This window comes from Belonocnema kinseyi, chromosome 4 (assembly GCF_010883055.1).
Source record: "Belonocnema kinseyi isolate 2016_QV_RU_SX_M_011 chromosome 4, B_treatae_v1, whole genome shotgun sequence".
Lineage (NCBI taxonomy): Eukaryota > Metazoa > Arthropoda > Insecta > Hymenoptera > Cynipidae > Belonocnema > Belonocnema kinseyi.
The window spans coordinates 36,989,715-37,014,732 of record NC_046660.1 but is presented as its reverse complement, the minus strand read 5'-3'; the positions used below and the strand labels follow the sequence as shown (position 1 = coordinate 37,014,732).

The window sequence follows — 25,018 nt, the reverse complement described above, 5'->3', positions numbered from 1 at the left end:
TCAATTTCTTAAAAACATGAGTGCATTTATTTTAAAAATTTGTAATTAAAAAAATATATAAGAAAAAAACAAGTCATTTTCCGTCGCTTCAAATTTCATTTTTCAAAAAAATTAATTTTTATCTTTCTTGGAAAAAGTTTAGTCATTTTCTTTTTACTTTCGGGTCTTATTTTATTTTTAAATTCAGTTTGTTAAAATCTTAAGGACATTTATTGTTACAATTTGTAAAAAAAAAAATATAATTAAAAAGAAATGTCTTTTGCCGTCGCTTCAAATTTCATTTTTCAAAAATTAAAGTTTTATCTTTCATAGAAAAAGTGTAGTCTTTTCCCCTTTTTACTTTCGGGGTTTATTTTATTTTTAAATTTAATTTTTTTAAATCTTGAGGGCATTTATTGTTACAATTTGTAATAAAAATATGTATAATTAAAAATAAACAAGTCATTTGCCGTCGCTTCAAATTTTGTTTTTCCAAAATTTAAGTTTTATGTTTCCTAGAAAAAGATTAGTCATTCGCTTTTCACTTTCGTGATTTATTTTATTTTTAAATTCAATTTGTTAAAATCTTAAGGACATTTATTGTTACAATTTGTAAAAAAAAAATAATTAAAAAGAAATGTCTTTTGCCGTCGCTTCAAATTTCATTTTTCAAAAAAAATTAATTTTTATCTTTCTGGAAAAAGTTTAGTCATTCGCTTTTTACTTTCGGGTTTTATTTTATTTTTAAATTCAATTTGTATAAACGGAGAGACAGTAGAGCTGCAGGTAAATATTATATATAATAATAATTTTATTTTATTATATATTACATTTGCCAGCTTGGTTGCGTATCACATGAGGGAGCGAAGGAAAGGGGTTCTTTTAGTTCCAAATATTTGTCTGAAAAAATGAACAGAAGTACATTAAACTTCAATAAATTGAATTTATTGATAAGTTTAGTCAACTTTTTTAATTTATTTAAAAGTAACTGTTAATCAAAATTTTCATATTTCAAAACATTGATTTTTAACTTCCCAAGAAGAATTTTAGATCCAAATAATCGCAAAAAATTACAGATTTCGAAATTAAACTTTAAAATCACTATTATAAGAAATTTAAACAAATTGATTGGTAACTTTTTATCCCCATTGAGTACTCCATCTCACAATGAACACTCGCCGAGAAAAGTTAACACAACCGCACCCCATGCACGAGAACCATAGCGTTGACGAACAAAGCCCGACAGACGAAAAAAATTTCTTAGGTCAACCCTGTCGTGACCTGAAAAGCGCGCAAAAAGTTTGCCGACCACTGCCCTAGGGGCTGTGAGGCCTGTTTTTTTTTATTGATTAAAAGTCGAAAATGTATTGTGATAAAAATGTCTACAAATTATTATTGAAGGTGAAATATTGGGACGGTGTTAGTGAAAGTCCAGGTCACAAGTACACCTGGGAAGCCAATCAACCTGAAAATCGAAGATCGAAAAGGGCTACGAGGCCAAAGGAGGAAAATAAAAACACCTGCTCGCTCTTCATTCAAACAGATCCTTTAATATGGAGGCACATAACAGAGCAGGTAATAAATCATTATTTTTAGAACATAAAAGGGATTCCTACAGAACCAGGAAACCTTTAAAAGCTGGGAAAGTCCTGGAATTTTCAAAAATAGTCTGGTCATTTATATTGACAGTACTTTTAAAAATTTTAATCATTATTTTAGTACACGCATATTTTTTAGGCTGTTGAATTTTTTATAATATTATAATATGGATTTTTTTCTCATAATAGCAAAAAATGTAATAAAATTCTGTGTCTAATAACTCTAACAATGGGAATAACTCTGGAAATAATCAACATTTTTCATAGTTCTTTGAATAATTTTCCAGGATGTCTGTATAGCATTTTGCTAAATTATAAGGATATTCTCTAGAAAACAGTTGTGGTTTCAACCTTGAAATACTAGTTAAAAGAAAATTTAATAGCTGATATTTTAATCAAAAAAATTTTTAATAACAAATAAAAACCAGTTGAACGTAACTAAAAAAGACGAATTTTCAACAAATTACTTGAATAGTCAACTAAATTAGATTAATTCTCAACCATGCGGTTGAATATTTATTTTAAAAATTGATATTTTACCAGAAAAGATGAATTGTCAACAATATACATATATTTTCTACAAAATAGTTGAATTTTATATAAAAAAAGACGAATTTTCTATAAAATAGTTCATTTTCCAATCCGAGTATATGAATTTTCAATGAAAATGTTAATTTATAAGTAATCAGTTGCATTTTTAACAAAAAAGTTAAATTCTCAATAAAAAAAAATAATAATTTTCAACAAAAAAAAATTTTTAATTAAAATTATGAATCCTTAATAAAAAATATCAATTTTTAAGAAAGCAGGTAAACTTTCAACCAAGGACTTCAGTTGCTATATCAACGAAAAAAGATTTTAATTAAAAATGAAAAACATTGAAAATGAAAAACCAACAAAGACGAATTGTCAAAAAATACTCGAATTATTAACTAAAACGAATTTTGTACAAACTAGTTGAATTTTCAACCCGAAACTGTAAATTTTGAACGAAAAAATTAATTTTCGACCTGAGCAGATTAATTTTAACCAGTCAGTTTCACTTTTAACTATATAAATAGAATTTCTGTAGAACGAGATACTTTTTCATACTAAAAACATGATTGTTAAACAAAGTCGTTGATGTGTCAATTTAAAAAAAAATGGTTAGTGAAGAAGAAAGCAAAATTTTGAGTAAAATTTTGATTTTGCAACTAAAAACGAGAAATTTTCAACAAAGCAGTTGAATTTTCAACACAGAAGGACGACTTTTTAACAAATTTGTTGAATTTTTAACCAAATTATTCAATTTGAAACCAAAAAATAAAATTTCGAACAAAAAACGAAAAGATGAATTTCTTAACCAGAAATTTAATAGTTTTATTGTTTTATTGGGGTCTATTAATTTAGTTTGCATCAATGTGGAAAAATGAGAAAGTGTGTGAAACCTGCGATAAATAAATAGGAATTTTGATAATTTATAGACTAAAGAATAACATTTTAAATAAACATTCAAGTTAATTTTGATTACTTAAAAAATTGTATGGCACTATTTAAAAAAAAATGTTTAACTGTTTAGTATTTTCGACCACTAAAGTGAGTCGGAGGTAGGAAATATGATAAATAATCATTTTTAGGCAAACAAGTTTGAAAGTATTTACACATTTTTGAAATTTTGTGACTAGGGAAAAAATTCTAAAAATATTTTAACAATTTAGACAAAACTGTCGAGTATTTTTGAAATTAACTTGAGTTCAAATTTTAAACATAATTTTTTTTCAAGTTGTCCTGGAAATCTGTCAAAAGTTGACCTGGAAAACCGGGAAAAGTTCTGAAATTTTTAAATCCGACTTTTATAACAACCCGGAAATATTTTTAAAATTGCATGTACAATCTGATCTGATTTTGATGTTTAGCTTCATCAAGACGCAGAGAAGACGAGGGAAGAAATTTTGTCACTAATTGCTCACCACGTCACGGCCGTAAATTACATTTACAGAGATACCAGGTTCGATGGAAGAATAGAACACAGAAATATCAAGTTTGAAGTTCAGAGAATCAAGGTAAATTTGGTTAAGAATTAAATATAATAATTCGCGCAATTAACATAAAGTACTAAAAATCTCTGATTCTCTTTTAATTTCTAAAGATTGATGACGATTCCGCGTGCACTCAAATTTCTAATTCGAATTCGAATTACAACAACGACCAGAATCCATTTTGCATGGAAAATATCGACGTTAGCAATTTTTTGAATCTACACTCATTGGGAAATCACGAGGACTTTTGTCTAGCTTACGTCTTCACTTACAGGTAATTGATTTCAAAATTTGCTAAATAGTTGAAAAGTTTCTTGTAAAATAGTATTTTTTTTTCGTTTAAATCTCTTTGAATTTCGTGATTTTGAAAACGGATTATTGCAGGGATTTTACTGGCGGCACTCTTGGTCTCGCGTGGGTAGCTTCGGCTTCCGGAGCCTCTGGTGGAATCTGTGAAAAATACAAGACTTATACAGAAACCGTTGGTGGGATGTATCATTCCACTAAAAGATCCCTAAATACTGGTATCATTACTTTCGTTAATTACAATAGCAGAGTACCGCCCAAAGTTTCTCAACTGACTCTTGCCCATGAAATTGGACACAACTTTGGGTCACCGGTAGGTTTCAAGTTCGATTTTTAATTTTTAGTAGAAATCAGGGTTCACAGTTTGTTCTACAAAACCACGCAGTACCATAGGAAAAATGCATAAAAATAACAAAATAAATATTGTTCATAGTGTAGAGTTAGGTAGTAAATGAGACTTATGTACTTAAGTATTATTTTTTTTTTAATATAGGAAAAACCGGCATCATTGACACAATTCAAACAAACAAAAAAATTGCATGGATATTTAGAACTTGTAAAAAATCATTAAAAAATATATGACAAATACACAAATGAATAAAAAAAAATTCCAAAAATATATATTATTATCAAATTATACAAATTTTCGAATTTCAAATAACGACAAGATCTTTAATTGACAAAAAATAAAATACCGAATTCAAAAATAACCAAAAATAAAATTCACCGACTTGTAAAATAAACGAATGATTAAATTTCCACAAATATTTCAATTCTCGAAATTTAGAACTGCGGAATAATAATTTATTAATTATTTTCGGCAAATTTTTAATTTCGTCAAACTTAAATTTCAGGAATAGAAATATTCATGAGAATTTAACAATTAATTTATTTTATAATTCGGAAATTTTTTTTCCTTGCTAATTTATGGTTTTGTTATTATTTTGTGTTAGCCCCGGATATTCATACACTTTTAAATATAGTGACAAAGAACTAACTTTTTTTTTATATTGTCGTTTTAAAATATAATGCTACTATATAATAAATATATTGTTTTCTATTACAGTGAAATAACGAACTCTTAAGTAACGAAGCTGAAAAATTTTAAAAAAAATTGTATATCACTCTTATAGAAAGACCATTAACGAATATTTTTTTATCTTTGACAACACTCAAATTAATCGAAAATAATTTTTCGAGGCGCTATAATAAATCCATGTTGAAATTAAATTCTGAGAATTGAGAATAAAAAATAAGTGTTATCACCTTGTTTTTAAATTAATGTGAATATCATTTTCATAAGATTCTTGAGACAATTTAAAAGATTTTTAAATATTTCAGGCTTGTAAACAAAAAATCTAGAAGATTTTAAAGAATTTTTTTCATAATATAGGATTTAACGAAATATAATGAAAAAAAATCGAGTCCTTTTAAAAGATGTTTATAACTCTTAAAAGTTGGCAAGGAATCAAGAAATATTTGATACATTTTCGAAAATGTTTCTTAGTTTTCAAATATATGTAATCTATATGTAATCTTTAATATACCCAATTTTTATTCGAATATAAGAAATTTTTTTTTATTAAATCTTGTCAGACATTCTAAATCTTCTAATTTCTAAAAATTATTTAAATTGTTCTTGCATTTTTTATTTATTCTGTAAAATTAAAAAAATTGCCCTAAAATCTTTCGGATTCTTCTTTGACTATTTTTGAAATCTTTTCAAATTTTTAAAAAATAATCTCTTCAAATTAATATTTTGAAATAAAAATTAACTTTAATTTTTCTCAGGAACCTGAGAAAATATTTTCCATTTTCGTGAAACTTTACAAAAATCTGTACAAGTTTTTATTATTTTTGAATCGTTTCAAAACTTTTGGATATCTCTTAAACTTACTCATCTTTTCTAAAATTATGTAATGTGGCAAAATTTTGCTTTAAAATCTTTCACACTTTTTAAACATTTTAGGGAATATTTCAAAAGGTGAAGGTTGTTTATAATTTAAATATGTTGTTAAACAAATATGCTTAAATTAATATTTAATAACAGAATTCATTTGTCTTAAGCATGATTTCAATTTTTTTTTCAATGTGAAGTTCAATTATTAACTTTTCAAAGAAATAATTTCAGTTTAAAAGGCATAATTCTAAAATCTTTTAATTTAAAAATTGCCAATTTTGAGTCTTAATTTTCTAATTTGCATTTTCGATTTAAAGAATTTTAATATGCAGTTTCGAAGCCTTACATGGAGATGAATCAAAGTTGGGATTGTTTTTTAATCTCGTAAATTCCTTGATGAGAGTCGATTGTATGAATATTTATTAGCCAAAAAATATTTGCAATTGGCGACTCATTTACGAAAAAATCAAGTTGAAAAAAATTATGCACTGAAATATTTATTTATTAAATTCTTATATTAAATTTTGTAAATCTAACATTTTTAATACTTGATTTTAATACAAATTTCTCTTTTTTCTTGAATTTTCAACCGTGGAAAAATTGAATTGATTTTTCAACAGTTACATTTAAACAGTTGGAAATTCGATTTTAAATTTTCTTCAAATTTCATATGATGAAAATTCAGTTTTCTTCCATTTTTTTTACTGTTAAACATTTTATTTTCAATATTCTTCAATTTTCAACTCATGAAAAATTGAATTGAATTCTTAATAGTTGTAAATTCGATTTTCAATATTCTTCCATTTGAACTGTAAAAAATCACGAAAAAGCAAATGTTGTATTAAAAGCAAGTGTAAAAAAGGTCATATTTACACAATTTTACACGAGAATTTAATAAACATTTATACTTTTTTTTTAAATCGAGTTATTTTTTAACGGGTTGCTTTCGGCAAATAGTTCTTTGGAAATTGTCATCTTATTGACTCTCAAATAAGGAATTTATGAGATTGAAAAAAATCATAAAGTGTTGTTGAACTTAAAGGTTAAACTTGAAAATTTGGGATAAAACTACTTTTTCAGTTGATCAACTGTAAACATAAATTATTGAATTAAAAAAATGAATTGTCGTTGAGTAATAAAAATTAAGTAATTTACAGATCTTAACCTTAAAAACTAAACTGCTTAAATTCGAAAGCTTTTCAAAATATTCTATATTTTTAAACGAATTTGAATTAATGGATTAAAAATTAAACGCGTTCACTCAATTGCAAATCCTAATCAAATATTGTTTTAGTTTAAAATATTCCATTTTGAACTATCTCAATAAAAAAATTCTGAATCAAAAAAAGAAACTTTTTTTATTAATAGTGAGAATTATTAGACTTTTCATTCAAAATCAGCTATTGTAAATCATTAAACTATTTATGTTGTTAACTTTAGAATTGCTTAAAATGATATTTCGAACGTTTCCTTTATTTATCCACTCTATAAATTAGAGCATTGAAAATGATTGTATCGATTTGTATTTTTAAACCAAAAACCTTTAAACTTTTAAATTTAGAAAAGTTTAAAATTAAAATTTTTACATTTTTGTAAGTTTTAAGCTTCAATTTTAAAAGTTTAAAATTCAAAAGAGTACCACTTTTAGTGTTTTAATTTAAAAATCAGATTTGATTGCTTCAAGTCAAAATGCAAGCCTGAAAATAAGAAGTTTTTAAAACTAGGCATGGAAAATTTATATATTATTTATTTGAAAATGTCACAAAATATTGAATGTTTCAAACTGAGAAATAACAATTTCAAATCGAAAGTATTAAAATATTAGAATTTTAAAAGTGGGAATCGCAATAGAAATATTATCGCACTTATTCTAATTTTTAACTGATTAAGACAAAATAATAAACTCTTAAGTAGGAGCAATTCACTCGTAATCTAATGATATATTCTAATCTAATATCGCAAAAAATTAATCAACTTCGTAGGAAATGCAACAGTTTGGTTAAAGTAATTTTTTAGTTAAATCTTTACCAGTTTAATTGAAAATTCGTCATTTTGGTTTGAAAATTCAACCAAATTTGGATCTAAAATTATTTTTCTTTGATTAAAAATTGATTTTAACTGCAAATTCAACCATGATAGTTTTCGTTTAAAATTCTTCTTCTCATTTGAAACTTTCACAGCGTCTTTGAAATTTGTCTTACTTTGTTAAAAATTAATTTTTCTTTAAGAAGATTCTGGGTTTTAATTGAAAATAGTTCAGTTGAAAATTAAACTATACTCTTTAAAAAAATATTTTTCTTTAGTTATTTCATTTATTAGAACTGAATATTTTTTCACTGTTCTTGGTCATTCGTTTGTTGGGTAACAAATTAATTCTTCCAACTGTAAACTTAATTATTTCATTTTTGTTGAAAACGTGTATTCCTTAGTTCAACATAACTTTTTTAATTTGTTGAAATTTCGTTCTTTTGTAGAAAATTAAGATTATTGTTTGAAAATTCATCTTTCTGGTTAAAAACTGAATTGGTTTATTGAAAATTCAACTATTTTACTGAGAATTCATATAAGTTGTAAAAAATTAGTCTTTTTCAGTAGAAAATTGATCCTACAAATTTTTTACAAAAAAAAGTTACAAATTTTATTTTTCGTTCAAAATGATATTATCTGGAAATTCATCTGCTTAGTTAAAAATTAACCTGCTTTGTTAAAAAATCGTTATTTTTTGTTTTAAAATGGAGTTTTTAGCTGAAAATTCAATTATATTAGTTGAAATTTTAGTTAAAAATCATCTCTTTGGTTACAAATTTAATTATTTTGTTAAAGGTTAATTTTTCTGTTTTTGGTAAAAATTAATTTTTTTCTGAAAATATAACAATAATATTTTTGTTAAAAATGTATTTTTTTCATGTTAAAATACAATTATTTGACTGAAAATTGATCTTTTCTTAGTTAAAAACTTTACTTTGAGAACGGTTACGAGAATGAGAATATAACCGAGAAATGAATTCTCTGAGAATTTATGAGAATCTCAGAATTTATTTTAATTAATAGAAAATTGCATTTTTTCGTTAACTTTTCGGTTGCAAATTCAACTCTTTTTTTTTGACAGTTTGTCTTTTTTATTTTAAAGTTTACTTGCTTTAGCAGAAATTAAATTTTTTTTTTGATAAAAATTCAACTGTTTGGTTAGAAATTAAGCTAGTATACTATTTTCTTGAAAATTTACTTTTTGTTTAAAATTTATATTTTGTTGTTGAAAAATGAACTGAAATATTTTCTGGATGAAAGTTCTACTTATGTAAAAAAAATTGGTTTCTTAGTACAAATTCATCTGTTTTAGTACAAGATTGATCTTTTTTGGCTAAAAATGTAACTAGTTGGTAGAGAATTGAACTATTTTGTTAAAAATTCATCCTTTTTCGTTGAAAAAATTCGCCTTTTTGGATTGAAAATTCAATTTTTTTTATAGAAAATTATTTCTTGTTATAAAATTCATAGTTTGGTCGTGAAAACTCAAATAAAATCTTTTTCAACCGAAAATTCAACTATTTTTTTTGAAAATTTATCTTTTTGATTAAAAACTTCATCTGTTATAGAAGAAATTTCTTTTTTTGTATAAAAATGCAACTTTTTGGTTAAAAATCGTTCTTCTTCGCTTGATAATTCAACTAATTTGTTTAAAACATTTGGTTGAATCGCTATGCTAAGAAATCAATTATTTTTGTTAAAGATTAATATTTTAAGTTTGAAAGTTATCTCGTTAGTTAAAAGTTTAATTATCTTGTTATAAATTAATCTTTTTTAATTGAAAATTCAACTACTTGGGTCAAAGTTAAACTACATTAAGAAAATTTTTATTAAAGGCTTATGTCTGGTTGAAAATTTAACTGTTTAGTGGAAAATACTTCTTTTTTTGTGTTTAGAATTAATTTTTTTAAAGAAAGTGGAGCTTTTTCGTTTTTTAAATTGATATTTTTTAACTAAAAATTCGCGTTTTTTTTAACAAAATTATTTTTTAGTTAGAAATTTCCTTTTTTTGTGTAAAAATGCATCAGTTTCGTGTAAAATTAATTTTTTGTTGAACAATCATATTTTTTGTTTGAAAATTGAATTTTTAAAAAGAAAATTTCTCTTCTGGTCTGAAGGTTCAACAATTTAGATAAAATTTTATTTATTTTTTGAGTGAAAAATCTTTATTTTTTGAAAATGCGTATTTTTCGTTTTAAAATTCTTTTCTTCTGTTGTGTCAATTTCATTCTTTTTTGATTAAAATATAAACTATGACACTTTTTCGTTGTTAATTTGTCTTTTTTAGGTTGAATATTTAACTATTATTTTAAAAATTCAATTATTTTGTTGAAAATTCCAGTATTTTGTTAAAGAGTTATCGTTTAAACTAGAAAAAAAACTTTTTTTTTTTTTGTTTAAAATAAATTAATACATTTTAAAATGTTAAATTCGTATATGAAACACTGTAATTCCTGAATATTTCTGAGATAGAAAATCATTTATATTCAACCGCTGATGTAACCTGAACAATAAAAATATTGTTAAAAATCATAAATTCTCTTAAATTTTTTTAAATTCTCAAAAATTCGGTGATATTCTCGGTTATATAACCTAAACTTAATTTCTCGGGAATTTATGAACTCTAGATCTACTTTACAAAAACACCAACTGTTTTGTAAAAGTCCTTTTTTGGTTAAAAATGCAACTGTTCGGTTGAAAATTAATCTTTCTTGGTTAAAAGCTCATTAACTCTGGTAGAAAATTCGACCATTTGTATGAAAATTAAGTTTTGTTGTGGAAAATTTATTTTCTTAAAAATGCATCTTTTTGGTTAAAACTTAAACTGAATCAAAATTCATCTATTTTCTTGGTAGATAATTATCCTGCTTGGTAAAAAATAAATATTATTGATTGAAAATTTATCTATTTTGTTTTAAATTATACTATTTAGATCAAGATTAAACATTTTTGTCAAAGAATATCCATTTAGATTTAAAATTGAACCTTTTCGTGGTGGCCGTTGGACCGGAAAAATCGGGAAATGACCGGGAATTTTTTGTGACCGGGAAAAACCGGGACATGACAGTGAATTTTTTTTTACCGGGAATTTAAAAAATTTGTAGATGAAAAATCTGTCCACGTTCGATTTTAACAGTTTTAAAATAATTAGTGAAATTGTTATGTTTTTCAATTATGCTATTATTTATCTTACAATGCGTAATTCAAAATTTTGTTACTTTAAGAATTGTTATTTCTAAGCTTACATTTTTAATAAAAAGAAATTTTTAAAGTTTTCTTAAAAACTTGAACAAATAAAAAATAAAAGCCTTTGATATTGAAAATTTTGGATAAAAAACATTTTTATTTAATAAATAAATACATTTTTTTAATTTATTTAACAAAAACGATTTTATACCAGTTCAAAATTTAAGAATGTTCAGATTTTAACATTAAAACTTAAATGGTTTCAATTTGAAAGTCTTAGTCATTAAACAAATGTGAACGCGTGACTGAAGTTTATCAACTATTTTCAACTTAAAAATAACTTCATAATAATATATTCTCAATTAAAGAATTTTATTAAATTAAAAATATTGTTTCAGTCTAAATTATTCAATATTTAACCCATTCAATTTGAAAATTTTCATAAAAAAAGATTATTTATTGAATATTCAGCAATATTTGAATTTTTATTTAACACAAGTAATTTGAAACCAAATATTTAAAAGTAAATAATCTTCAACTGAATTGTTTGACATAGGAAACCTATAACCGTTAAAATTTCGAAGAACCTTTAAACTTTGAACGTTACAATTTTAATTGTTGTATTTGAAAAATGCTTAATTTGTAAGTGAAATTTTTAAATTTTGATGTACAATTTACAAATGAGCATTTCTAGAAAAAGTTTGAGTAATTTTAAGAGATATTTAGGAGTTTTAAAAAGATCAAAAATTATCATGCAAATTTTAGAAAATTTTCTTAAATTCTTCTAGAATCTTTTTTGAAAATTTTGTTTGAATCTTTGAAAAACTTATGAAGTATTCTCTTAAAATAATTTTTCAAAATGAAAAATAATTTTTAATTGTTTTAGAAATCTTAAGAAAATGTTTTTATTCTTTTAAAGCCTTTCATAATCCTTGAAAAGAATCTCATTTTTTGGTTTAAAATCTGCGAAAATCTACATTTTGTTTTATATCAGGTTATAATTTCAAGTTTTACATTAAGTTTGAATTTTTTTAAACTTCTACATATCTCTTAAAATTACTAAAACTTCGCCCACAAATAATAAATGTTCAATTGTTATTTATACATTCAAATTATAAAGAAATTTTTTAAAATTTGCAGAATTTCCTGAAAATTGTAGAAAAAAATCAATTCATTTTGACAGATATTTAGAAGTTCTGAAAAAATTACCAAAATAATTTTAAATTTAAGTTGAGTTAAAATTTTCTCAATTTTGCAATATTTGATGTTTCTGGCTTAAAATTCCTAAAAATTATATAATTTTGAAAATTTTAAAGTTCATCGATTGATTTTTTAATTCATAGGATTGAAAATGATAACGTGGATTTATATTTTTTTTATATTGAAAAATATTAGTACCTTCAATTTTATACGCGTAAATTATTGAGCATTTGGTATAAAATTTTTTAATTAAAAACTTTTCCATTTAAATTTTAAAGTTCAAAATTTCTAACAAATTCACTTTGAGTGCTTTCATTTAAAGCTCAGTTTTTATTACCTCAAGTGGAAAATTTTGTAGATTTAGTGTTCCATTTTTTCAATTTCATTGACCGTGAAAAACGTTTGTGAACCGGGAAATGACCGGGAATTTATTTCGTCGATTAAAACGACCACTTTGCCTTTTCGTGGAAAACTATTTGTTGAAAATTCGACTTTTTTGGTTGACTTCAACTCTTGTTTCTTAAAATCAAAATGAGTTTTGATTGAAATATCAAATAACACAACATCTCAATGAGAATTCATCCTATTTCTTTAAAAGTTAAACTACTTTCTAGAAAGTTGAACAATTATCGTTTAAAGTCTCCAAAATACTAAGATTTTAAATATACCATTTCTAAAATACTAATTACAAAATCTAAAAAATTCTGAATAAATTAAACCTAAAATAAATTCTAAATATAATTTTAAAAAATTTGTAGTAGAAATTGCTCTTTCTCTAAAATTGAACTGCTGAACCACTGTTTGAACCCTGAGAAATGAATCTGTATTTTAAACTAGACCTAGTTTCTAATAAATCTCTGGTTCTTAGCACGATTTCCCACCCGAGTGCAGACCAGGAGGTCTTCACGGAAACTACATAATGTTCGCCTCGGCAACGAGCGGCGATCGTCCAAATAACAGTAAATTTTCAAAATGTAGTATCGGAAATATTAGCAACGTCCTCGACGCAATCGAGGACAACAAGAAACGAAATTGCTTCTCAGCTTCGGCTGGTGCCTTTTGCGGGAACAAAATTGTCGAGGCCGGCGAAGAGTGTGATTGTGGCTACGACGACGAAGAATGCAACGACAGATGTTGTTATCCACGACAATTATCTGAACAAGACAGGCAGAGAAATCACACGGCCAAGGGCTGTAATAGAAAAGCTGGAACACAGTGCAGGTATTTACTGATTGATTTCGGACAAGATTAGATTAGGTTTTATTTGAAAAGTGCGAGTTAGAACTCTTCCGTCAGGCCTGTTTGCAGAAACGTGTCTGTAATCAGAAGGTGTGGCTAGATTCTTTGACAAGAAACTAGTTTCTTTGAGTGTTCTCTATCTGTCATGTTCTCACAAAAGAGGACTAATGATTTCCGTTGACTTACATCATTCGCTTATTCTGTTTTTCTTTTTTCAGTCCCAGCCAAGGTCCTTGTTGCTCAAGTGAAACGTGTCAATTTGTTCCACTATTTCACAAAGTTCAATGCAAAGCAGAATCTGACTGTAGCTATAATTCAACGTGCAATGGGAGATCGTCCGAATGTCCTGTACCATTGCCGAGAGCCAACAAGACGAGATGTAACGAAGGGACGCAGGTTCGTTCACATTTTATTGTCATTTAATTTTTATTAGCCAGGTGTCTAGCTGATCGGGTAACTGGGAAATTACCGTGAATTTAATTCAGTGTCCAGGATTTCTCATTCAGTTGTACTAAAATCAGAAGGGCCGCTGGATCGGGGAACCTGGAAATTAACGGGAATTTTATGAGACCGGGAAAAATCGGGAAATGACCGTTGATTTATTACATTTTTAGAAATTAAATCCGTCCAATCTGTACTCTTAAGTATATAAATCTGAATAATAATTAATTTGACCAAACAATTCTAGATCCGATTAAAATTTGAGAGTTTCCAGATTGTTACTGTTTTTTAATCCGAAAGTCTTGCTAAGAATTGAAATTAATATATCATTTATTCCGATAATTATATTTTTAAATAAAAATTTTAACGATTTATCAATAAGATATTTTTAATTCTGAGTTTCAGGTCTTCCTTTACATTATTTTTTATATTAAATTTAATAAATAAATTTATTAATATATTATTTCTATTAAATTTTTCAGCCATTAAAAAATGTAAACGTGCGTTGTACTATTTTCAACTTAAAAATAAATCCATAATAATAATAAAGTCATAATTAAAGGTTTTTCTAAAATTTATAAATACTCTGAGTCTAATTTATTCAATTTTTATCCTATTTAATTTGAAATTTCTTAATGTAGAAAAAGAATAAGTATTTAATATTTAGCAATATTTCACTGTTCATTTAAGACGAGTAAATCGAAAACAAATATTTAAAAAAAAAAAAAACAATGTGAAATGAATTGTTTTACATAGAAAGTTTTGAATCTTTAGATTTTCGAAGAACTTTTAATCTTTTAGCGTTACAATTTTAATTTTTCTATTTAAAAAGTGTTTAATTTATAAGTGAAATTGTTAAAATTTGATGCATAAATAATAACTGAACACTTATTATTTGTAGAAAAAATTTAAGTAATTTTAAGAGATACTTAAAGGTTTTGAAGAGATTGAAAATTAATTAAAAACTTAAAGTTATTTCAAGTAATTGAAATGAAGTGTTAACATTTTTTTTCAGAACTTCTAAATATATTTTAAAATTAATCGAAATTTTTCTACAATTTTTGAAAATCCAGCAAATTAAATAAAATCCTTAAAATCCTCCATGTTCTTCTTTGATTATTTTTTAAATCTCTTAAAATCTTCTTAAACTTTCTGTTACAATAATTTTTCAAAGTGAAATATCATTTTCAATTTTCCTAAGAATCTTAAGAAAATTTTTATTCTTTTGTAGTCTTTAACAATTATTAAAAAAGTTCTGAATTTTTTATTTGAAATCTGCAAAAATCTAAATTTTATTTTAAATTCGGTTGTAAGTATTTCAAATTATTTCAAGTTCTACATTTAATTCGAATCTTTTTAAAAATTCTAAATATCTCCTAATATTACTCTAATATTTTTACAAATAATAATTGTTCTATTGTTATTTATAAATTCATATTTTTTTAATACGCAGGTTTTTCTAAAAGTTATGGAAAAAATTCAATTCACTTTGAAATGTATTTAAAACCGCTTCTAGATTTCTCAAGATTTTGAAATAAAATTTTAAAGCTTTTAAAGGATGCCTAGTCTATTTAAAATTAAAATAATTTAATTTCAAATTACAGAAATGTTAAGTTAAAAAAATTATTTTTCAATTTTTAATGTATCTAGCTTGCAATTACTTAAAATAATATAATTTTGAACATTTCTAAAGTTCATTGCTTGATTCTTTAATTTAGGCTATTGAAAATATTAACGTGGATTTATATTTTTGGAACTTAATCCGAATTTTTAAATTTTATAATTTATAAAAAGTTCTAAATTTTTCAGTTTATTTGTATTTCACTTAAAACTGTTAAATTTAAAAGTTTTAGTACCTTCCAGTTCATGCGTGTAAGTTATTGATCATTTTAATATACCATTTTTGAATAAAAAATTTTAAACTTCAATTTTAAAAGTTTGGAATTCAAGGGTTCCACTTTGAATGCTTTAATTTGTCGTTTATCGGTTATTACTTTATATGGAAGAATGTTTAGAATATAGTTTGATTTTTTAAATTTCATTGGCCGTAAAAAATATTTGCGAACCGGGAAAAACCAGGAAATGACCGGGAATTTTTTTCTTCGATTAAAACGGCCACCCTGCGTACAGTTGAATGAAAAGAGTGGTAAAATGCAGTTTTAAAGACTGAAACTATTACAAATTAAAAGAGTTTAAATTCGAAGAATTTTGATAACAAGAATTTGTCGTTGATCAACTGTGAATATAAATTTATTAATGATTTTTTAAATTGAATTGTACTTTAAGATTTAACAAATAAATAATAATTGATTATACAAAACGATTCGGAATCAGTTAGAAGTTTTAGAATTTCCAGATTTTAACGTTAGAAATTAAACTATTTTAATTGGAAAGTCGTTAAAAAATTTGAACACCCTATTGAAACTTTATAAAAGATTTTTAATTTTAAAATAACTTCAAAATAATGCATTTATAATTAAAGTCTTTTATTAAAATTCCAATATAATTTCAGTCTAAAAGATTCCATTGTTATATCATGCAATTTGAAAATTTTCAATTAAGAAAAAGAGCAATTTCTTAGTATCTAGACTGTTAATTTAAAATCAGTAATTATAAATTAAGTATTCAAAACAAAACAAAAAACTAAACTTTGAACGTTACAATTTTAATTGTTCCATTTAAACAAATTTAATTTGTAACTCAAATTGTTGAATTTTGATTTATAAATAACACTTGAACACCTATTATTCTTAAAAAAAATTCGAATAAGTTGAAGAAATATTTAGAAGATTTAAAAAAATTCAAAATTGATTTCAAATGATTTCAAATAATTTAAGCAAAGTGTCTACGTTTCCTGAAAAAATCCGGCTATTCGTACCAAAATTCTGGTGCAAATAGCCCATGACCTAATTTATAACAAAGTGTAGATTTTGGCAGATTTAAAAAAAAAAAAAATTCAGAAGCTTTTTAAGAATTTTAACAGGCTTCAAAAGAATAATAACATTTTTTAAGATTGCTAGGAAAATTGAAAATGATTTTTTATTTTGAAAAATTATTTGAAATTCGAATAATTTTAAAAGGCATTTAGAAGTTTTGAAAATTTAAAAAAAATATTTTTAAATGTGAAAAAATTTGAAACAACATAGTCGATTTTTCAAGGTCTTGAAATAAAATTTCGAAGCATTTTAAGGATTTGTAAACTATTCAAAGTAAAAATTATTTAATTTTTAATTTGAACAGGGAATTTTCAATCTTTCACAATTTGTAATTGGAACTGGAATTTTTTCAGCATAATAATTCTGACTTGGAACCGGGAATTTTCAAATTTTAACAAATTCGAGCATGTACTGGAAATTTTCGAAAAGAGACAAAACTCTGAATTTGAACAGGAATTTTTTTCAAAGAATTGTAATTCTGAGTTGAAGCAGGGAATTTTCAAATTTTTTTAACAATTCTGAGTTGAAACTGGTATTTATCCAAAAGAATGATAGTTTTTCTTGGGACAGGGAATCTTAAAATTTAAATAAATTCCAAGCTGTAACAGGGAAATTTTTAACAGAATGAATTCTAATTTTAAAAAATTCTAATTCTTAGTTGAAACGGAAAATTTTCGAAAAATATTAAAATATCGGATTTGAACAAGGAATTTTCAATTTTTAACCAATTCTGAGTTAGAACTGAAATTTATCCAGGAGAATGGAAAAATTAATTTTTCAAACAAAATTATTATTCCGTGTTGAAACGCGATATTTTCGAAAAAAAATTAAATTATGAATTGGAACAGGGAATTTTACAAAAAATTCTAATTCTTACAATTAGTTGAAATTTAGAATTTTCGAAAAGAATTAAAATTCAGGATCTGAACAGAGAATTTTTCAAAAAGAATTAAAATTTCGGATAATTGCAATATACGTACAATTGAATAAAAATTATTCTTTATTTGTAAAAGTGGCTTCTTATCACTTTATTGAACTATTTTATTAAAAATTCGTGCTTTTTGTCTGCTTGGAATTAAGGTTTTTAACTAAAAATTTAACTGTTCTACTTTTGGTTCAAAATGTATCGTTCTTACTTGAAAAAACAAGTGTCTGATACAAAATTGATGTGTTTTGTGCAAAATTACTTCTTTTTGGTAGAAAGTTAATATTCTCGTTAAAAAATTAATCTTTATGTTAAAAAATTCAACAGTTTGTTTGCAATTTTTTATCTATATTGACTGAAAAATCTTTCTTAGTTAAAAATTCAACTCATATTGAAAACTCGTATTTTTGGTTTTATTCAGATGTTTTTTATTGAAAATCAAAATCTTTTTTGGTTGAAATATCAACTACTGTATCTTTCATCTCTTTGATAAAAAAATAAACCATTTTATTGAATATTCGTTTGTTTTTGGCAAAAATTAATTTTTTTGTACTGAAAATTTAACTATTCCAGTCGAAACTTTGATCTATTTTGATGAAAGTATGTTTTTTTATAAAAATTATTTTTTCACTGACAATGTTTCTATTCAATTTTTGTCTGAATTTTTTTCTTTTTTAATCGAAAATTCGTCTTTTTTTATTGAAAATTATTTGGTTAAAAATCCAACTATTCCAGTTGAAGGTTCATCATTTTAGTTGAAAAATCATTACTTTCTTTGAAAATGTAACTATTTTTTCAAATATTAATTTTTTTCGTTGAATATTGTTTTTTTTTTAAATGAAAATTAATATATTGAATTTTAGATTGATAATTTATCTTTTTAGTTAAGAAGTGAAGTAGTTTGTTGAAAATTTGGCTTTTTTTTATAGAAATTCATTTTCTTGCTTCAAAATTAATTTTTTTGCTAAAAATCTTTTTTCGTGGCCGAATCGCCGCCCTGCAAATTCAAAATAATCGAGAAATAGAAATAAAATGTTGTCAATTTTTTGTTAGTTCAGCCTTTCTAGTATTACGTGCAATAGGAAATGAAATGAAAATCTTGCGAAATATTTATTCAATACAATAACTGCAAAATATTCTTTCAATACAATAACTCCCCATCTTGTCAGTTTTTTGTTTCGTTAAAAAAATGTATTTTTTTGTTTACAAATTATTGAAAGGTAATAAAAAAAGTTTAGTTCAAAAACGCTTTAATAACCTTAATGACAACAAAAAACAATATTTCTGCTATATATTATAGCGACTGCAGTCACTTTTTGTAATATAGAGGTCACTTCTTTCAATAAACTAAAACAGAAAACTTAATTATTTCTGATGTTTTTTAATTCCTTTGAATTCTTTTAAATTCACCCTGCATTCTTTAAAATTACCTTGTAACCCATTGAAAACAATGGATTTTATTTGGATTTTCAATATCTTTTAATTCACTCTGAAGACATTCTGAATTCACTTTGAATTCTTCTAAATTTTATCAGATTCTTTGTCACTGATTCTATTCACTTCCATTTATCTAAATTCAGTAACATTCTTTATGATTTTAAAAATGTTGTCTTATTCACTCAGATTATTTAAAATCTATCTATATAAATTATCTATTAATTATAATTATCTATATAAATGAATTTCATCGAATTCTCTTAAATTCCCTGGAATTTTTCTAAATTAACTTTAATCTCATTGATATGAATGGAATATTTTGGATTTTTAAAACTATGTCAAATTCATTTGAATTAATTTGTACTTCATCCGGAATTCATATTAATTTATCTTGAATTCTTTTTCAATTCTTTGGAACTCTATTGCATTTTTTTTTAATTTGCCCTGCATCTTTTAGAATTCACTTGGATTCTTCTAAATTTATTCAATTCTATTCAATTCAATGTATTTTTTTTTTAAATTTATCCTGAAGTCTTTTAAACTTGCCTGTAACTTAAAGGCATTTTATTAAGTTTATTTTAATTCCCATAAGTTTTTCTCAATTTATTCCAAATTGAATGAATTCAATCCATTTTTTAAATAATTTTGAATTGTTTTTAATTCACTTTTTTATTTACATTACATTTTTATGAATCCCGTCGAATTTTTTTCGTTTCCCTCAACTTATCAAAAGTAATCAACTTTTATTTGATTCGTTATTTATATTTTTTAAATTTGTTTCTAATTCACTTAAAATGTTTTAAATTCACTATATTCTATAGATTAAATGTATATTTTCGTAAATTACCTTAAAGTCCTTCAAAACTCACCTACACTTCTTGGACATTTTATCAAATTCTTTAAAATTCCCTTCAATTCTGATAACTTTAATTTTACTGATATTAATAGAATATTTTGGATTTTCTGATTTGTTAATTCACTTGAATATTTATGAACTTCGTGAAATTTGTCTAATTTTACTTATATTCTTCTAAATTCCCTCGAATTTTATTTTAAAATCATTCTTTTTTTTTTTTTAATTTATCCTGATTTTGTTAAAATTCACTTGGAATTCTTATAAATTTTATTAAGTTCTTTCGAATCCGTTTGAATAAACCCTTAAAGGGCACACTTCTGTAAAAGTACATAAAGAGCATACTGGGTGTTAGGCACCCAAGGGTATAGATTACCAAGGGTATGTTTAATCTATCTAGTTTAAGTAGAAAAATGTTTCATAACAGTTTTTGAAATTTAAATTAGTTTAAAAAAATTCTTTTTGAAAAAAAAATTAAAAAATGACTTTTTTCATTCTAAAATTCATAACTTTTTAAGTTTTTGATATTTTGACTTAAAATTTTATTTGAATACTTGCGAGATACAGCGTTTCAAAAATAAAATTAGTCTTATAGTGTTCGTTCCAAAGAAGGTATTTATTCTAAAAAATAAAAGCTTCAATTGAATGAAAAATGAAATACCGTACTTTGCGTGATTAAACGATTTTATTTAACTTAAATTGCGTATAAAAATGATAAAAATCCAAATTTTGTGAATTTGACATAGAAAAATAGGTTTTCATGTAATTTGTTAATCTGGCGCCACATGTTCCATTTTCTTGAATTTGGTACGTTTTGTTAAAGCGCAAATAAGTCGCTGGGTATTTTACACCCAGTGTGCCATTTAAGGTTTAAGAAGAATGTTAGTCACTTTTATTCAACATTAATCACTTTTGGTGATTTCCAGTTTAAATAGGCAACTTTTTAACTTTTTTGAAGTAAAATAGGCTGTGACAGCACTGGTTATGCAAAGCGAGCCATAAAGTGGATCGTTTTAAGTTGATATAATTCTTTTATATTACCTTCTATCTCAATTTTTAATGGGAAATAAAACTTCCTAAAGAATAATTTAAAATATGTAAAATAACGAATTGAATTTTACATATTTCAGAAAGGGGTCGCTACTTTTGCTCCTTTCAATATATAAACCGCTTAAAAAGATTCCAAAAGTGATAAAAATAAATTTAAAAAGTGAAAAAATGCTTTGATAACCTTAGTGGCAAGAAAATCATGTAAAATTTTACATGGCCTGTTTCGAAAAGGGCTGGATATTTTATTTTCATTTTAAGTATAAAATACTTAGAAATCATTAGAAAAAACTATTCTGCAATGAAAAGTCGAGTGCAAAAACTTTCTTATTAAAAATGGTGGAGGCCCATCCAGTCAATTTAGTTAATCACGAAACGAAAAGTAAAAAAATACTTAATAAAGTATTTTTTATACTTTATTATGCTTTTTGAATTAAAAAATATATACTCTCCAACTTGTAAATTAGTATTTATCTCAAATTATAGATACACATATTTTTTAAATAAAAGAAAGAAAGACTTACGGCTTTAATGGAAATATAAAAATTATAATGATGATTGAAAAAGGGGATTTTCGAAGAGATATCTGTAATTATGAATGTGAGAATAAAGTTTTTAAAAGAAATTATTATAGTTCCGACTTTGAACAGGGAATTTGTGAAAATAATTTTAATTTTGAAACATTTAAGGGAATTTCCAAAAGAATTATAGTTCTGTGTTATGCCTAGATTTATAAATAAAATTTAATTTGGACTTGGAACAGTCATTATTAAAAGTTTTAAAAAGTAATAATCTTGAGCGGGAACAGGAAATTTCGAATTGGTTCAGAGATTTTTCCAGAATAATATCAATTTTGCCTTGGAATTGGTAATTTACGAAACGAACTGTAATTCTGACATGTTACCGAGAAATTTCCAAGAGAATTGAAATTCCATGTTAGGACATAGCTATTTGAAAGAGAAATATAATTCTCAGTTCAGAAAAATGAAAAATCGACTGGGAGAAAACTTAGTGATTTAAATGATTCGATGGATAGACACTGTGATAAGTGATATTAATAGTTTTATAATTTTGAATCATTTTGTTGCTATAAATTAATAAATTAAATATATCCATTTTTATTTTGTTGCAGCTGTGTATCAATGGCGAGTGTACAGGTTCCATATGTTTGGAATGGAATCTCAGTGAATGCTTCCTAACTAGTAATATAATTCCGAATATCGACAAGCGTAAACTTTGCGAATTGGCGTGTCAAAATGGAACTGATACGTCGAGTTGTCGCAGCACCAGTGAGTTTGCTGACAGTGTTGGATTGCCAGAAGGCGGAATCAGTTTGAGACCTGGCTCTCCTTGTGATAACTTCCAAGTAAGATTATATTTTATATATATATATATATATTTTTTTTCTTCTAATTTAAGAAATTTAAATTAGATTAAAATCAAAATTAAAAATCATATTTAGCGTCCAATAATCAAATTGATGCAAACTCCTGTTAAAAAAAAAAACAAATTTGGACCATAAATGTTGTCCAAATTTGGTCGTTGGATTCTTGTTTTTTTTTCTTTTTTTTAACAGGAGTTTGCATCAATATATTTTTAAAATATATTATGTTTAATTAAATCAGATTTTTTATATTATATTTATTATATTAGATTATATATTAATTGTCTTTATATCAGCGGTGTAGTCACACGCAACATTTTTTCACTTATGGGCCCTCCATAAACTACTTTATCAATTTTGGAACTTTTTTTTACCTCCCCCCTCCCCCGAAAGTAACGTAGTCGTTGGCTAATGACGGATTATATATTTATACATTCTTTTAAATAAAATTCATGTAGATAAATATTGAATTCAATACGAAACAATTTAAATACCTAAGATTTCAAGCCGATTTTCTACCCAAAGAGATGAATCTTCAACGTAAAAAGACAAATTAAAAAAAAATTCTCAACCAAATAGTTGCATTAATAACCAAGTAGATGAACTTTTTAGTAAAAGAGAGGAGTTTTCCAAAAATTGGGAATTTGGTTCTGATCGTAGCTTGCATTATTTTAATAATTTAAAATATAATTTTACAGAATTAAAACTGAGATTTCGAAGAAAAGAGTTTAAAAAATCCGATCCAAGTCAAAATTCATCATAATTTAAAAGTTCCTTCTTCGAAATTTTAGAAAAAGAAAGTGCTTCAAGTAGTTTTCGAGAAGAAGTACTATTTTGAAGGGGAAATATTTTTGAATCATAATATAAATTTTGTTTACATTTTTATTTGGGAATTTCCCTTTTTTTCATTCAACTATTTACGTTTAAAAGATAAACTCTTTTGTTAAAAATTAATTTTATTGTTGGAAGATTCGTCACTTTAACTGAAAATTCATCTCTTTTAAAAAATGTAAGTACATACTTTGTTGAAAAACAATTTTTCAACTAAAAATTTAACTTCCAGTGGAAAATTGAATTATTATTCTAAAAATCCGATTTTGTTGTTGTTTAGAATTAGATTAGTTGACAATTTATGTAATTTGTGGGAAATTCGTATTTTTTGTAAAAAAATTAATCTTTTTGGTTGAAAATTCATCTTTTTGGTAGGTATAAAATTCAACAATTCCAGTTTGCTTAAAAAATGTGCTATTTTATTGAAATTTTTTTTCTTGCTTAGTTGAAAATAGTTTTTTTCCTAAACTAAAAATGAACATATTATTCCAGTTGAATATTCCATAATTTTAGGTAGAATTTTATTTTTTTGGTTGAACACTCATTTTTTGATTAAAAATTTAATTATTCAGTTTTTTTTTATTGAACATTAATCTTTTAAATTCAATTATTTAAGTTTTGGTTAACAATTTATCTTTTTTAATAAAGATTATTATTTTTTTGTTTGAAATTTCAGTTGAGGATTCATTGTTTTAGTTGAAAACTCATTTTTTTGTTTAAAAATTAACTATTCCAATTGATGTATAATCACTTTGGTTAAAAATTAATCAGTTAAGATTAAAATAATTTTTTTTACCTAAAATTTAACTGTTCCATTTTTTGTTGAAAATAGATTTTTTTCTAGTTCAAAATTCAACTTATTAGTTGTCACCTTGTCTTCTTTAATTAAAAATACAGGTATTTCGTTAAAAATTATTATTATTAAATTTTTAACTGAAAAAAGTAATTTTTTTAAAGCAAAAAATGGAATAACTTCATTTTTCAGTTTAAAAAAATGTATTTTCAACCAAATATTTACTACCAAAGAAACCAATTTTTAATCAAATTCAATAATTCTGAACAAAAAAGCTGAAAAAAGTAGTATTTTTAATGAAAAAGATTAATTCACTACTAATTTTCAAGAAAATTCAAGAATTCTGAAACAAAAAGCTGAAGTTTGAACTAAAGAAGATGAATTTTTAAACAAAAAGATTAATTTACTATCAAGAAAGTCAAATTTTTAACAAAATTCAAGAGTTCTGAACCAAAAAATTTAACCTTCAACTAAAAAAGTAGAATTATTACAGAAAAAGATTAATTTACTACTATTTTTTAAAGAAATTCAATAATTGTGAACCAAAAAGCTGAAGTTTCAACTAAAAAAGATGAATTTTTAAACAAAAATATTAATTTACTGGCAAGCAAGTCAAATTTAAAAAAAAAATTAAGAGCTCTTTACCAAAAATTTGAACTTTCAACTAAAAGAGAAGAATTTTTAAACAAAAAGATTAATTTACTACCAAAAAGGAGCAATTTTTAATAAAATTCAAGAACTCTCAGGCAGAAAGTGATATTTTCAAATAAAAACATACGTTTTTAAACGAAAACATTAATTTTCTACAAAAAAATTCTTCATCTGGAAACGTACTAATAAATTTACCATCAGTACTTTAAGAAAAAAAATATTCTCTAAATATTAAAAGGATCCCCCTCCCATTATCAACTGTATCT

General features: G+C 24.4%; 1 protein-coding gene across 2 annotated transcripts in view; it reads left to right on the top strand.

The window, feature by feature from the left end:
• The window catches only part of LOC117171749 (disintegrin and metalloproteinase domain-containing protein 10), a 184,946-nt gene that overhangs the window by 149,001 nt on the left and 10,927 nt on the right, over nt 1–25,018 (top strand). For both annotated transcript variants that reach the window (XM_033359345.1, XM_033359344.1), the window contains exons 5-11: nt 1,381–1,554; nt 3,473–3,619; nt 3,706–3,869; nt 3,980–4,214; nt 13,084–13,436; nt 13,673–13,850; nt 22,226–22,459. In XM_033359345.1, the coding sequence (XP_033215236.1) occupies nt 1,381–1,554; nt 3,473–3,619; nt 3,706–3,869; nt 3,980–4,214; nt 13,084–13,436; nt 13,673–13,850; nt 22,226–22,459 (1,485 nt within the window). The remainder of the gene's footprint in view (nt 1–1,380; nt 1,555–3,472; nt 3,620–3,705; nt 3,870–3,979; nt 4,215–13,083; nt 13,437–13,672; nt 13,851–22,225; nt 22,460–25,018) is intronic.